We start from the raw sequence: 16995 nt of genomic DNA, 5'->3' as shown, positions 1-16995 counted from the left end.
GACCTGGTTGTCATATGGATAGATATGGGTAAGCAGCTGAGCAGAAGACTAGTGAGAGAATGCCAGCAAGAGATCACATGATAATTCCATGAAACTGGGATCCTTTGCCTTCCAGAACAGTCTTAGTATTGCAACTGAAAAAAGTGTGCAATGTATACCACTGTTTTGGTTATCATCAGACTTGCAGATGCCACTCAGACTACAGCTAGATTAATCATGGATGGAAATTCAGCTGGTTCAGCAGGGACCAGCTGAATTTAGAATCATGTATGGGCTAGCTGGTTGTACACTAGTCGATTTATTGATTGACTTGTTTAAAACCAGCCTGTCTGGTTTTACCCAAAAGATCAGTGCCTCTGGCTATAGCCATCAACACTACTCTTTTTATTGTGCCGGCAGGGAAGTCTAATCGCCAGCTCAGCGGGTGCGATTCCCCCATCCACACTAAATGTGTGGATGGGAGAATCTGTTCTTTTTTGTTCAATCCACTGGTTGAATGAAAAAAAAATGAATCCTGTATGACCTGCCACAAGAAAAAGGCTGTGGTAACACTTTATATTATTGTAAATGTGTCCTTTTCATTATGACTGTTACACCATTTTACATTCTTTTCTATCTGGGTGCTTTAAAGCCAGGAGCCTGCATTCACTATATCTGGTCTCCCACGGTACACAGAGATGGAAACACAATCCTTTTAGTCAGGGCCGTCTTTTCCATTGGGCACGCCCGGCGCTTGCCTGGGGGCCCCACTTGCCAAGGGGCCCCACACACAGGGTGGCAATTACACTGTCTCCCCCAGGCCAGTCTCCAGATTAGTTTACCTGGTGGTCTAGGGCCCCCCCAGTTGTCCGCCGGGCCCCCCCGCTGTCCGCCGGTGGCTCTGAGTCTCCCTGCACACTGGTTGATAGGAAGGCCAGCCGATTGGCATCTAGCAACCAGTAACGTTCTGAGAGGACCCATCATGCACAGCGGAGGAGGATCCTCCTCGTGGGCTTGTCCTCCTCTGTCCGCGCCTAGAAGATGGGCTCCACCCACCTCCTCCCTTCATGTGCTGTGCAGCCGTTGTGGAAGGTAAGCTGACTGCAGCAGCTGCTTGATTTCTTTTTTCTCACTCTCTCTCCATCGACTGTGTGTGCCATCCTATTCTCTCTCTCTCTCTCTCTCTCCCCTCTCTCCCCCTCTCTCTCTGCCCCTCACTCTCCCCCTCTCTCTCTCTCCCTCACTCTCCCCCTCTCTCTATCTCTCTCTCCCCCCTCTCTCTCCCCCCTCTCTCCCCCCCCCTCTCTCTCTCTCCCTCACTCTCCCCCTCTCTCTCTCTCCCTCACTCTCCCCCTCTCTCTCTCTCCCTCACTCTCCCCCTCTCTCTCTCTCCCTCACTCTCCCCCCTCTCTCTCTCCCTCCCCCTCTCTCTCTCCCTCACTCTCCCCCTCTCTCTCCCTCTCTCCCTCTCCCCCTCTCTCTCCCTCTCCCTCCCTCTCCCTCTCTCTCTCCCTCTCCCTCCCTCTCCCTCCCTCTCTCTCCCTCTCTCTCCCTCTCTCTCCCTCTCTCTCCCTCTCTCCCCCCACATTCTCTCTCTCCCTCTCTCCCTCTATCTCTCCATCTCTCTCTCTCCCTCTCTCTCTATCTCTCTCCCCCTCTCTCTCCCTCTCTCCCCCCTCTCTCCCTCTCTCTTTCTCTCTCTCTGGGCCCCAGTGCACTGCATTGCCCGGGGGCCTATAAGGCTATTAAGATGGCACTGCTTTTAGTAAATATAAATTGTTAAATACCTTTTATCTTCAGCAGTATATAGCAGTCTTGTGACTTCTATCAGTTCCTGGTAGGAGGAGGTTTCATACTGCACTGAGCTGTCCTATCAGGATCCCTGACCCTATGTCTGGCCCTGTGTTGATCACATGCACTCTCCCAAGAAAAAAAAAAAAACTCTCTAGCAATACATACCAAACTGAGCATGTGCAGCCTGAATCTAAAGGCTCTGTTATATCCAGACCTGTTCTGGATTCAGTGAAAGAAAAGGAGGATCTGTGCACACAGGATCAAGCAGCCGTTTTACACAATGCAGAGGATTACCCCTTAGGTTCCACAGTGAGTATAACAAGCATGCTTTACTGCATATACAGACTGATTTTACTGTTGTGGGTTTAGTAACACTTTAACTCTGCATCGGCAAAAAAAATGTAAATAAAGTAGAACATTTTCTTACAAAAAAGATGTAAAATATGCCACTCGTTTTTTTTTTTTAACTGATATTTATTAAGTTTCAGCTAGCTTTAAAAATGTTTTTGAAAGCTGTAATGAGGACTTTGGAACTGTGTTCTCATTATCACTGCCCTATATTGAATATTTTAATTAAAAATAGAAGGCAATAACGTTATAATAAAATTACGCTTTTAGGTCAACTTTCAATTAACCTACTTTAAATCTTAAAATTCTGTAATTAAGTGTGGATTTTTGCCAACAATGTCATATTTATGAAATAGCAATTTCAATAAGGAAAAAATAAAACTGTTCAGTTGTAAAGGCCACGGCATTCCTTTAAAAACCTCAGACTACCTGTAGATTGGGGAGCTCTAGGTTTATCTCAGCAGGGGGCATGATGGACCTCTGCAGAGAGATCACTGCTTCCACACAGAGAGTAATGGTCCTTTTCTGTAGTATGCTGGCAAGCAAGAGGCTTTCTACTCAGGCTGTGGCTGCTTTAGGAAACTATACAAACTGTAAGACACTGCAAGCCTTTTGTTTTGATACAAATTAAATTTATTTAGCTAAACTTAACTGAAATTAGGCTTTAAAGGACAAGTGTTCCTTCAGTGCAAGAATGAAACAGCAGATGGCAAGGAGTTTAGCTATATTGTCCAGGGTATTTCAGCCTCCAGTGGCAAACTGAAAATAAATCAGAAAGGGGCACAGGAGAGGCTTTTTTGGCTAATAGAGGTAATATCTAGGATCTTCTGATCTTCTTCTAATCCTAGGCAGGACTTTCAAACATTTTTTTTTTTAAACTTCAACATTTGCAGTTTCCAGATCCAAATGTCAATTGTTATCACTGCATTTGAGTCGGTGAGATCACTAGGCAAGATCGCTAATTATTTCTTAACCATAGTGGTCAAGAATATACGCCTAAACAAAGCCAAAAGACCTCTGAGGTTACTTTTAATAAATAGAAATTGAATTAAATATGTTAACTTTTTTTTTCTCATTTGGATAGAGTGGGTAGTAGACACCCACTTTTTTTTTTTGTCATTCCCATTGGTAGATTTCCTATCTTTTATTTTACTTTTTAGACCCCACAGGAAGTGAGATAAAATCTTTCCCAGTGGGAGGGGGGGTATATCTCCCTTAGATAGTTATCTCTGGAACAAGTGAGCCCCCCCCCCCCCCCCCCCCAACTCATTCCTATTCCAGTGACAATTTACATTTTTTGATTTTTTTTTAAAACAGTGTTCACCTGAAAAAATACAGAGGATGAGTTTCACCAGCCGTAAACACGGACAGCAAAAAAATAAACTGACACCTATTTATCCAAAAATAAGAAAAAAAATGATTTTGATACATTTTGTAGAACATCAAAAAACACAAAGGGGGACATCTATCAGACAAATTTGTGACAAAGAAGCAAATCAGTCTGCCTCTCTCTTTTGCAAAAGGTTTGCAATGCAGGGTGTAACTGTATTCCTAGGCAGCCGACAGTGACAGATTTGCACAGGTCTGCGACAGATTTATTACTGAAGATGGAACAGATTTTCACTTTAAACAGACGCACATGGTCAGGTTTCATTCTGTGACAGTGCTACTTTACAGCAGGAGTAAGGAATTTATGACTGTGGATGTCACCTTGTAATAAATCTGTTGCCTGATCTGTCTCACCGCTCCTGTTTAGCATTGCCTTGCTGTGCAACAGAATTGATAAATTTCCCCCCAGTGAGGACATGGGTAAGCAGCTACTCTTGTGAGTTCTTTATTACTGAAGGCTGTATTTTGCCTAAAGTTCTCATTTAGAAAGGCAGCCAGACTAACAATGCATCAGTGCACAAGACCCGGTCCAGATGTTCATTTGAATTGTGCATGTGATTTTTGTGCCTTATGACTTGTACCGTTCCACAACAGCAGATAAGAAAATAACATTAAAGCACATAAAGGCCATATGTTAGCAGAATGTCTCCTAATAAGGACTCATTACAGTCTTGAAAATGCTGTAGTAAATAGCTATTAAAAAGCATAACAAGGAAAAAAGGTTTAGCTGATAATGCAAGATTTCTGTACCACTGACCAGGATTATGGCAGTTTGATATAATATTCTGGAGCAGGGGTCTTCAAACCACGACCCTCCAGTTGTTCAGGAACTACAATTCCCATTATGCCTAGTCATGTCTGTGAATGTCAGAGTTTTCCAATGCCTCATGGGATGTGTAGTTCTGCAACAGCTGGAGGGCCATAGTTTGAGGATCCCTGTTCTGGAGCAAAAAGATGAGATTGGTGCCCAATGTCAAAGGGCCTGGGGTTCCTATGTATAGCAGAGAAATATAACAGCATGGGGGTAAACTATAGATCTTATCCTCCCTATTAGATTGTAAGCTTGCAGGAGCAGGGCCTTCCTAACCCTCTTGTATTGAATGGTATTGTTGCTGTATGGTCTCCCTTTATATTGTAAAGTGCTGCGCAAACTTTTGGCGCTATATAAATCCTAAATAATAATAATAATAATAATAATAATGTTACAATTCACCCAATTTTTCTCAAATGAAAGTAAGGCCTGACAAGCTCCAAACTGCGTGGAGGAAATGGGGAAGTTGTACTGAACACAGTGCCACCTTATTTCTCCAAAATTCACAAATCTCATGTGCCACCAAGGGCAGCCATAGAAGGTGACACATTTGGCAGTCCAAGCACATTTGACAGAACACAGGCCAGCTAAGAAGGGATTCAGCAGGTAACAATCCTCCACTAGAAGATCTGCAAAAGACTCGCAATACACATCTGTAAGTCTGTATTTTTTCGTTTCCAATGATTCTCATTCAGAAAATTGTAGAAAATATACAAAGCCAGCATTTGCCATCGTAACAAATAACAGTTGCTGGTTACAGGATTTTTTGCGACACGCACGAGTACATGTTGTCATTAAACGTAGTTTATCATCATCCACATTTAAGAAATATAAAAATGAAAAAGAAAAGAAAAAAACAGTATAACAGAAGAAAAAGTCCTCAAGTGGTGAGACTACACAATATCCCAAGCCAACCAAAGAACATAAAAAGAGTATATAGGATATGTCAACACTTCCTCAAAAGTCCCTTATTCTTTGGAGATACAGTATATCCTATATACTCTTTATATGTTCATTGGTTTGAATTATATATTGGGATGTGGAAGTGTTGACCGTCTCTAGAACTGATATTGTATCCAACCAAAGAACATAAAAAGAGTATATAGGATATATCTCAAAAGAACAAGAGGAAGTGTTGACATCAATGAGGTGAGCACAATACCACCTTGATTAAAACATACAGCTTTTATTAGTATTCCAATTACGATTTATTCCAATTTAATTGGAATACTAATAAAATTTATATATTTTAATCAAGGTGGTATTGTGCTCACCTCATTGACGTCAACACTTTCTCAAAAGTCCCTTGTTCTTTGGAGATATATCCTATATACTCTTTATATGTTCTTTGGTTTGAATTTTATATTGGGATGTGGAAGTGTTGACCGTCTCTAGAACTGATATTGTTCACAAAATACTACAATATCCCATTCCGTCACATCTCACCTTACTAGAGATATTCAGAATGTGGGAGAATACGATCACATAACACTGTCCTAACGCTGGAGTAACCAGTCTCTCTCTCGGTAATCCATGGATGCAGTATAATATAAAGAAGGGGAAACGCTGATATATAACCCCCCCCCCCCCCACTGCTACATCCGCTTGATGCAACGGTCAAACATAATTCCCATGCAGTCCCATGACTACTACTGGCCCGAGGGCCTATCTGGAGGGAGTCTGTATTTTTTCAACTGAAACTGAACTCCCACAACCAAAACTTGTACATAATCCATAATTACTGCTGAGATGGAGCTACCTTATATTAACGTATATAACACTAGTCTGGTAGACACAAAACACACCTATATTACAAAGTTCACAAGGCTAATAACATACATTAGACCTCCTAAAAGAATCACAAAAGCACAAAAATCATGTCTGGTGTCTAAAAAAATCATATTTTCTTTCTGCTAAATAACATGCCATTTGCTGGATTGAGAAACATTGTTATATGGAAATATGAATGTATGTAAGATACTGGGCATTAAAGCAGAACTCCAGGAATTCAACTGCTTTCTAATGTGCTGGTTAATTATACGGTAAGCCCAACAAGGTGCATACCACATCACATCCGTATCTTTTTTATTTACAATTGACAGTGTAAGAGTGCCTGAGGTTTAGCTATTGCTAGAGAGATGCTCCTTTCTCACACAACAGCCACTCTGCCTGCCTCTTCCCTGTGCTGCCCTTTCACAGAGGCATTGTATTTTGTGAATGACCCCACATAATACACAGTGCTTCCTAACTCTGGACAATTAAATATGATCCATTTTAGTGGGGCTGTGCCCCCACACTGCAAGCTTTAGTTGCTTGTTTAGGTCTAGGGGGAACCCAATTTTTTTTACCTGATCCTCCACTCCTCCCCACTGCTAGACAAGTTTCCACAGGCTCTCCTCCCCTTCGCTCATGCGGTCAAGGATCCTGACATCATTAAGACCAAAGAAGGGTCCAAAGCCCTGCATTGGACGTGTCGATGCCAGGGAACAGTCCACCGCTGGCATGTGGGGCAGTGCCATCTGCTGAAGGAGTGCAGGATTAGGTAAGTAAAAATGTTTCTCCTCTCGTCCAGTCAAAATGAGCAATTATCCCTTGCAGTTCAGGCGCAGTCCCACTGCAAAGGATATTTTTATATTTATTGGAGTTAGGAGAAGGTGTTATGGCTGACCTCAGGCAATTTTCAGCTAGCTCAGTGTGATCTGCCCTAATAGCTGGGCTGGAGACTGGCTTAGTCCAGTCTTTACTGATATACAATGGAGAATCCCAGCTCCTAAACTTTTAAAGCGGTATTAAGCCCAAACCAAAAATGTAATGTAGCAATGTTTCCAGGCCTTGGGTCTGCCATTAGTACCAGTAACACTTCCAACACATTTAAGTTGTGAACCCAGGTGTGAGAACTGAGACAATGACCATCCCGGCATCTTTGGTTTGTTTTGTTTTATTGTATTCAGGGGATGGGACAGGGGAATGAGTGGGATACTCCTCTGGCTCAACTAGGTTTGACTGGGACACTGTACAGAAAAATGCCCATTGGCGCTGTATTGACGCCAGCTGAATGCCGACTAGCGCTTCCTGTCGCTCAACGATACTGTGAATACTGAACTTGTGCTAGAACTTCGACTTTAACTTGTTAGTTAACTCAGAAGCTCCAGGACTGTAGAACACTTGACTCCTGACACTCGATGTAGCTCAAAAGTCACTGAACAGCTCCCTCCAGCCCTTCACTGACTGAGGTAGCTCCCTGTCACTGCTTGTGCTGCTTCAACTCTTAACTCTGTACACTAAACACTGTACACTGACTCTTCAGGGCCCAACCACTGGTACCCCCTTTACACTTCAGGGTCCTCTGACTAGGTACCCCCGCTAACACTTCAGGGTCCTCTGACTAGGCACCCCCTTTACAGCTAGCTGACTCCTGTATTCTTCTCTGGAGTGGTCCCCTCTACACTTGGCAGACCCCTAGGTGCAGTTCACAGTACTCACGACCTTGGCAGGCTTTCCTGGAACTGAACCCCTCTTCCTCCACTGGTCCTCGGCACACCAGATCCTCTCTGCAGCTCAACTCAGCATTCTCTGGATTCCCAGGCAGTCACACGGAACACCTGATCCTTCTGACAGGAGGAGAGACAGCCGTACTCTTCCTCCTGGGACTCTGCGTCATGCGTTCCCTCAAAACTTATACCCACTCCCAGAATCCTCTGCGGCAGAATCTGCCTTCTGGGGTAGATACAGGCCTGAGTGTGTCTCTGATTGGGTTTCCTCCACTGCCCAGTGAGAATCCTCTCATGGAGCCAGTGGGGAGACTCCCCTCTCATGCAGACACACCTGGGAGACATGACAGCCAGCTGAAATCATGATCCTGCTGTTAGGCAGCCAAGACCCACTATACTTTTACCTAGCACCTACCTGTAGGGTGCTACATCAATATTTTGCAGCTTACCAATCAAAAGATGTGGTGGCTGCATTAGTCTTTTTAGATCTGGCTAGTAACACACCTCCTATAATGGGGTGCCTACACTCTGGATGAAGGAGCAACAGCTCCACCTTGGAGCCCAACAAGGTGCATAACACATCACAGAGGTATCTTTTTTATTTACAATTGGACAGTAGCATTGTCAGTCTGGGGGAGGGGAGAGTTAGATGTATTAGCAGATTTAGATATACTAACAAACTGAAGCCAAATTCCAACTAACAGTTTTTAAGTAGTTAAATCACTCCCTCCCCCTCCAATTCCATACCAGACCCCTAGGTCTGGTATGAATTTTGAGGGGGAACCCCATGCCATAATTTGAGAGCTATTTGTGCTATCAAAGTCGGAGCAATTGTCGCACCAGTGTAAACCAGGCCTAAAACCTGGAAGCTGATTGGTTACTATGCACAGCTGCAAGAGATTCTGTGTGCACCAGTTTTACTAAATCTACCCAAGTGTGTTCAAATCTAATATAACTGATGAGATATTTGCCGCCAGACATTAGTTATTGGCTCCAAGCCCCCCTTATAACAAATAAAACTAAGAGCGTGTTCAGATCGGTGCACTGCGGTTTGGATGCATTTTCTGAAAGAGCATCAAAGATACAGCATGTAGGACTTTGATGCGCTTTGATGAAAATGCACAGTCTAATAGAAGTCAATGGGAGAGCACCTACAATCACATGCAAAACATGCATACAATCACACTACGCCAAAGATGCAGCGCAACGGTGTGAATGCAGTAGAATTTTTCCCTGTTGGAAAATCCTGAAAAGAGCATCTCAAAAGGTAAGCTGCATTTTTTAAACATTTTTTCAAGTTATGTTAAGTAAATGAAATATAATGCTGATGTTATCCCAATTTGGCTGCAAAACTAGAAATACCCTTTAAGGTTCCGTTCAATCCTGGGTGATCCTGCCTGCGATTCCAAAACATAGGACGTGTGTGCGATGCCATTACTTCTTAATAGCACCCAAATCCCGCTGTGATTTTTGCCGCGATATATCGCGCTGCAATCGCGGCATTTTGCAAAAACGCATGTTGCCTTAACCACTTGATGCAAATCGACGTAGCCCTACGTCCGCTGATTTTAGGTGGTTGTACCGGGGTGATGCCTCTAGCTAGGGGCATCATCCCAGTACCGGTTTTTAGAGCCGGTAGTTGGCTTTCTGGCGGTAATGAACGATGTGGCTCAGGGGGCCACTTGATCGTTACCCCAGCGAGCGGGAGGGGACACCCCCCCTCCTGCCGCCTTCCACGCCGGCTGGATTGAGTCCCGATCAAAGCCGAATGCGGGTCTTGGGATGACATAGCCCGGAGGAGACGTCCATAACATTACGTCCAGGTTACTCGGCTGCTAAAGGCGCCGAATTTAAAAAGTGAGTGTATTCAAAAATACGGTTTTCGGCGTTTTGAATACATGGAAGTGTAGTGGAGGGGTATAGGGTCTTTTAGACCCCCGATCCCTCCATAAAGAGTACCTGTCACTGCCTATTGCCGTCACAAGGTATGTTTACATTGCTTGTGACAGCAATAAAAGTGATCAGATTTTTTTTTTTTTTTAAAACCTGTGGTAAAATTTAAAAAAATAAATAAATAAATAAATAGGAAAAAAATAAAATTTTAGCTGCAACCGTCGCTGTGAGCTTGCACACTAAAAAAAACATATACAGAAGTCATGCCCGCAAATTAAATCGCTGTTCAAACCACACATGTGAGGAATGGCCGCAATTGCCAGAGTGAGAGCAATAATTTTTTAAAAAAAAGCTACTCTCTAACTCTCAACTGGCAACCGTTAAAAATTTTTAAAGCGTCACCTATGCAGATTTTTATTGACCCTAGTTTGTCGCCATTCCGTGGGTGTGCACAATTTTAAACAGTAACATGTTGGGTATCTATTTACTTGACGTGACATCATCTTTCACAATATACAAAAAAATGGGCTAACTTTACTGTTTATTTTTTTTTGAAATGCAGTGAAATGTGATTTTTCGTAATTTTTCAAAAAAAAAAAAAATGGCGTTTGAAAGACCGCTGAGCAAATACCGCGTGACAAAAAATATTGCAATGACCGCCATTTTATTCTCCAGAGTCTTTGCTAAAAAAAATATAATGATTTTAACTTGTGAACAAAATGTGTCAAAAATGGGCTCGGTCCTTAGGTGGTTAAGAGTTCCCTTTACTGGAACTAAGGGGCCAAGCCCAGCCCCTGAAGAACCACCTCACACCATAACCCCCCCCCCCCCCTCCACCAGATGACTTGGACCAGTGCACAAAACAAGGCCCATAAAGACATGGGTGAGCGAGTTTGGGTTGGAGGAACTTGACTGGCCTGCACAGAGTCCTGACCTCAGCCCAATAGAACACCTTAGGGATGAATTAAAGCGGAGATTGCAAGCCAGGCCTTTTCATCCAACATCAGTGCCTGACCTCACAAAAACGCTTCTGGAAGAATGGTCAAACATTCCCATAGACACACTCCTAAACCTTGTGGACAGACTTCCCAGAAGAGTTGAAGCTGTTATAGCTGCAAAGGGTGGGGCAACTCAATATTGAACCCTACAGACCAAGACTGGGATGCCATTAAAGTTCATGTGCACATAAAGGCAGGTATCCCAATACTTTTGACAATATGTGAACTGCATTACCTAACAAAAAAGTTTCATCCAGTCTTGTGATCCAGATACCACTGCATAGACAAGTCAGTGACCTCACTTTTCTACTCTGCAGTTTTATTAGTGCTTGGCCACTGACTTGCCCCCTGCCAGCACAATAAACAATGAAGGAGCATCACTACTGTATACTAGTGAAGCCATCACTTCATCACACTACTCTGTTCTGTCAGTAAACTCTCAGGATTACGCACTGACAGATCCCCCACATCATCAGAAACGCTATTTAATGTAAGGATCTCACCCTATGAGCTATTGTATCCTGACACATTCTAGGTGGATGGAGGAATCCTCCCTTTTGCTCTAGAATATTGTATTCTGACATTGGGAAAACTCAGCTGTCATAATATACAGATCAGTGCTGCAGCTACTGATCAAGCACCTCCCCCCCCCCCCCCCCCCCCAACAAGCCTGTTTAACAGAAGTTGATTGATAGATCAACTACTGTTGAATGCTAGTGGCCTCACATGGATCGAAATTTGGCTGTTTCCTGCTGAACCAGACACATTTGGTTGTACTGTATATATGGCCTCCTTAACTATCCGATTGGATCCAGTTACTGTTCAGCTGACAATTTCCCATCTGGCTCCCTTTAGAGTCTATTCACAGTCTATGTGGCGTGATGCAGTGGTATGATTGCAGTGTCAATATCCCGATTGCGATGCATCTCAGGTTTTCACTTTTTTTTTTTTAAGCGAACTTTACTGAACTGTCACACATGTGACATTTCGTTAAGCTCTATTAGCTGTCGCTCAGTGTGAGGTTGTGGACTGCTTCACACTGTATTGGAAAAACAAAAAGTAAGGCCTGCCGTAATGTCTTTCAGTGCACATCACAGCAATGGGGTGATGTGAATTGACCAGGTAGGATTTAATGCACTTTGCCTTGTCTTGCAGTGGGACTGCGCTAGAATAGACACCCAACTCAATCCTAACACACCTGGTGTGAATACACCCTTCATTTTTCAATTAACTTTGCTGAGCTAGGAGGTGCAGTCAGGGCCACCCACAGCTCAAATTTTAGCCTATTCAGCAGGAATCAAATATCGAGCTTTGTATGGCCAGATTAATACAAACAGAACAGTATGTAAAAGTCTGATTTAAAGTTATAAAACAATACAATAAATTTCATTAGTTTCATGCATATATGGTGTATCTAAATTAAATTGTATGTTTATATTTGTCTTAAAGTGATATTAAAGTCTGTTTTTTTTTTTTTTTTTTTAACTTAAAAATAACAAACATGTTACACTTACCTGCTCTGTGCAGTTGGTTTTGCACAGAGCAGCCCCGATCCTCCTCTTCCCAGGTTCCTCGCCAGCCCCTCCCTCCTTTTGAGTGCCCCCACAGCAAGAAGCTTCCTATGGGGGCACCTGAGCTGAGCTGCAGCTCTGTGTATCCCTTCAGACATGGAGCCATGGCCTGGCCTGCCCCCTTTCTCTCCTCATTGGCGGACTGACTTTGATTGACAGCAGTGGGAGCCAATGGCGCCACGCTGCTGTCTCAGCCAAAGAGGAGGGGAGTCTGGGGCAGCTGAGACACTCCTGGATCTACATTGCTGGAAGTATTAGGGGGGCTGCTTCACACAGAAGGCTTTTTATCTTAATGCATAGAATGCATTAAGATAAAAAAAAAACCTTCTGCTTTACACTTTAAAGTGGTTGTAAAGGCTATTTATTTATTTTTTTAAAAAGAAGTTATACTTATCTGCTGTGTGCAATAGTATTGCATATAGCAGCCCAGATCCTCCTCTTCTGGAGCCATGTGCTGAGGGGGCACCCGTGCAGGTGCTCTCCTGGGCCAAGATGTGTGTGTCCATAGACACATGGCTTGGCCAAGCCTGCGCTCTTTTTTTTTATATTGCATATGTTTTATAGCAGAAAGTAAAAAATATTGTTTTTTTTCAAAATTGTTGGTCTTTTTTTTAGTTTATAGCGTAAAAAATAAAAACTGTAGAGGTGATCAAATATCCCTAAAAGAAAGCTCTATTTGTGGGAAAAAAAAGGACAACATTTTATTTGGGTACATGGTCTCACGACCGCGCAATTGTAAATTAAAGTAACACAGTACCGTATTGCAAAAAATGGCCTGGTCATGAAAGGAGGGTAAATCTTCCGGATGTCAAGTGGTTAAAAGCAAAGTAGAGGAACTGGCAGGAACACCAGGAATTTTACACAATGGAAGCAATACAAAGAGAACAGGATACAGGAACGGGATGATCAGTGCCCTGATTACCTGTCTTTGTTTCCCCTGTGAGGAGGAGTCGCTGATCGGCTCTCCTCGCCTCACACTCTGACAATGTGAGGCGAGGAGAGCCGAATAACGGCACTTCCTTGTTTACATGTGACCGGCTGTGATTGGACACACCCAATCACATGGGTAAAGAGTCATGTCATTGACTCTTTACCAAGATCGGGGTCGCGCCGTGTCCTAGCAACATGGCGCGGCCCACGATCGCCGGTCTGGGCGCCCCCGTGGGCGCGCGAGAGAGGCAGTTCTGGTGCGCTGTCATATGACGGCATCCCAGAACAATGGATGCACCGCTCTGCCGTCATTTGACGGTGGGTGGGTAAGAAGTGGTTAATCTTGCGTGGAGCTGGTATACTGTGCTGTTTGGATGCCTAAAAAAGGTAGCCTAATTTCTTTGGTAAGAGGCAGCACTGTTGGAGTGTTGGTGCTGGTGGATGGTTCTTCTATTTATTTCTTCATCATAAAGTGACCACTCTATGCCTAAGTGCATGGACTGACTGCATTTACTTTTGGGTCCCATGATTTGAGAGACTCTCTATTGACATAGAACGTGTGCACACATGTTGGTGTGACACTTTTTAAGAGATAGCGCTGCATTTTTTAATCATATGTATAATATACCCATCACCTGAAATTCTACTGTATCTTCTAAATTATACAAAGGGTTGTGTTGGAAATCTTGTCTTGGCTCTCTATCCGGTTTTTAGACATTTCCTAATGTAATAAATAAAATACACTGCATATATACTGTATATATTCATGTTGTAATGCATGGCACAAACTGTTGGCACTATAGAAATCCTGTATAATAATAATATATGCAGTGGTGGTAATCAAATAATAGAAAGCATTACTCACTCCAGGCCAGATCACTCCTGCGTAACCTTCAAAGGATTCCTGGATAATAATTTCGTACCCTGCAAACCAGAGGTGCTCTTTTGCAAAGCAGGAGTAGACAGTAGGAGCCCATGCCTTGATGGGATGGATACATGGTTTGAGGTCACATGTGACATCTAAAACAAAAACACACAAAAGTTACAGTCAGGAAATCCTATTGCTTGGCCAAAATCCAACTTCTGTGCAGTCCATTGCAGACAGATTTTACTGGCACATATAATAAACAAGACTGGTGCTGCTACCAGCATAAAATACAGTAAAACTTTGGATTGTGAGCATAATGTAATGAGATTGCTGGAAAAATTACCAATGCCTGGATGACAGCAGCACAATCTGTAAGAAGACATTTGAAGGTCTGGCAACACGGTAGAAAAAAATCGAATCTTCTTTATTAGCATTTCATCAAAACATAAAGTGGGTTCAGTATACAAACAGGTTGACACGTTTCAGCCCTCACAGGGTCAATGGTTATGACTAAGGCCCCTGTGGGAACTGAAACACGTCAACCTGTTTGTATACTGAACCCCCTTTATGTCTTGATGGAATACTAAAAAGGACGTTGGATTTTATGTTGTGTTGCTGGACCTTCGTATGTCTTTTCCGCTATGCTACAGATTTTACTGGCACCTGATTGAACTGACACTGACTGGAGAATAATCGCACTCAACAGATATCTTCATTGAAAACCGAAGCCATAAGCCGATCCAGGGTTTTCCCTGTATGTATGTATGTTTGTATATATGTATGTATGTCAAGGGTTCATTCTCAATTCTGAATGAAGTGTGCCTTCAGTAATAAAGAAAGGGAGACTGAAAAAAAAAAAAAAAGTATAATTTTTCATCCACCATCACCTATTACTTCTGTAGTGTAAATGTATTCAAATATCTCTTATAGTGTAACTCCAAACAATTTTGTTAGCTTTGTAAAGGGGAGTTAAGGAAGGCTAATCCAAGGTTAGGATTTTTTTTTCTGCTCTTCCCCTGCTTCGAAGGAATTCCTTTCTTTTGCTGGAACCATTTATAGTAGCCACTGAGAAAGGAAACAAGTGGAAATCCCTTTAGTGGGGACACTAAATAGAGAAGGGATACAGAAGGAGCAGCAGCAAACTGATGAGGTCATGATTTTGCATGATAGTGATTTGGAACGCAGAACAGCCTCAATTTACGCTGCTGCCCCTACCTCTCAGTCAGAGGTCTGCTCTACAAGGGGATCACCAGGAGCAAATATCAAGACAAATAAGGTACTTCTAGCTGAATTTAAATGCATATTTAAAGAGTAACCCAATTTTTGTTAAGAAAAAAAAAAAAAAAACATTCCCCTCTGGGAGATTTGGTAAACTGCAGAGATTTTAACAAATTTTATTGGAGATTGTTCCCTTTTGATATTCTAAAGAAAAAGCGGTTTGTCTGTGTCCATGCGCAAAGTAAATGTAAATGGCAGTGACTTTTTAATTAGTTATCAGCTGTTGTACTTGCAGGGTTCTAATGAGGAAGGTGGCAGGGCCTGAATCCCTTTAGACACGAGTAACCCTTTGGGAGTATCTCATCTAAGATAAAACTTATGTTGCAGAGGATGCCCAATGTCTGATTTGTATCTTAGTGCTGACTTCAGTGAGCCAATTACATTAGCAGGAAATTACATGTCTGGGGGGCGTTCCCTACACCATCTGTGTACAGAACGCCTCCAGGTTGTCACATTGCACTTTACAGAAAATGACAACACTGCAGACTGAAAAGAAAAGGTCACTTTTAATAACTTTATATTACAAGATCTGCTTGTGTCGCAATTGCATACACTATATTATTTTATTTGCAATATTTTTTCCCACAAAAGTGGAGTTACCCTTTAATGATTTGATAAGAACTTGAACACATGGTATTTTCTATCTGCCTGCAGTTCAGCTTTAAAGCTGAACTCCAGGCAAATTGTTTTTGCATGGGGTTAACTGCTCGTTTTTGTCTAGGGCAGTGTTTCTTTAAAATTCTGCACAATGTCGAGGCACCCCATTCTAAAATGTGAAAAACTACACTTAAAATTTTTTAACACATGTAGGACACCCAACATTAGAGGCGATTTATTCTTCCAAAGCAAAACACACCTTTTCACACTGGTACTGACTAGTATTCCAATGTTTCTCTTCTCCCTCACTCACTAATGTGACCTCAGTGCTGATAAAGAGGGGCAAACAAAAATGCTATGCAGGCACCGGATTTCCTCCTTATGAACTGAAGATGTCATTGGTTGTCAGAAGGCCAGGGAATAGCAGTTTGTAATGGTGCACAATGAAAACCTGTGACATTTTGTAATTAAAAAGGTAGGCTTGATCAACACTTTGGTTTTTATACAATTTTTAGGAATTTTCCCAAAGCCCCCTGAATAAATCTGAAAGCACTCTAGTTGAAAAAGGCTGGTCTAGGGGATTGGAGAGCCAAGCAATACTCACCTAATCCTTCGACCCATGGTCTAGAGGTCTTGTGTGGTGAACTGTTCCTGATGTCATCACAGCCAAGAGTAGGACTTTAACGTGACCCTATTGCTATAATAACCATGTCAGATGAAGCCATACCTGTAAAGAAGGGAAAATATACTTACTTTGCTCCTGAACATCACTCCAATCCTGAAAATGTATCCCTGAACTTCAACGGGAAGGTTAGAGGAACCTTAGGTTAGAACATAGGGTTAGGTTAGGTTTGAATCCTGGAAGATTTGGTTTCCCAGTGGACTTTGGGGGAACATTTCTCAGGACCTGATAAGTATTTAGTGGCACGGAAATCCAGTTTCCCATTCAATTCTCATGGAGTTGTGAGTATTTAATACTCATCATTTGACTTTTTAACCCAATCTTAATGGTATTGCATATCTAAACTAAAGTGTTCTTTTATAGATA

General features: G+C 42.5%; 1 protein-coding gene across 1 annotated transcript in view; it reads right to left on the bottom strand.

Annotated features, from left to right (window-relative positions):
* The window catches only part of METTL21C (methyltransferase 21C, AARS1 lysine), a 124784-nt gene that overhangs the window by 14511 nt on the left and 93278 nt on the right, over nucleotides 1–16995 (bottom strand). The window contains exon 3 of the mRNA XM_082244508.1: nucleotides 14070–14224. Within this exon, the coding sequence (XP_082100634.1) occupies nucleotides 14070–14224 (155 nt within the window). The remainder of the gene's footprint in view (nucleotides 1–14069; nucleotides 14225–16995) is intronic.

The sequence above is a fragment of the Pelophylax lessonae genome (assembly GCF_965119305.1).
Source record: "Pelophylax lessonae genome assembly, chromosome: 2".
In the NCBI taxonomy this organism is placed as follows: domain Eukaryota; kingdom Metazoa; phylum Chordata; class Amphibia; order Anura; family Ranidae; genus Pelophylax; species Pelophylax lessonae.
The sequence above is the reverse complement of the archived record's forward strand: the minus strand, read 5'-3'. Positions and strand labels throughout refer to the sequence as shown.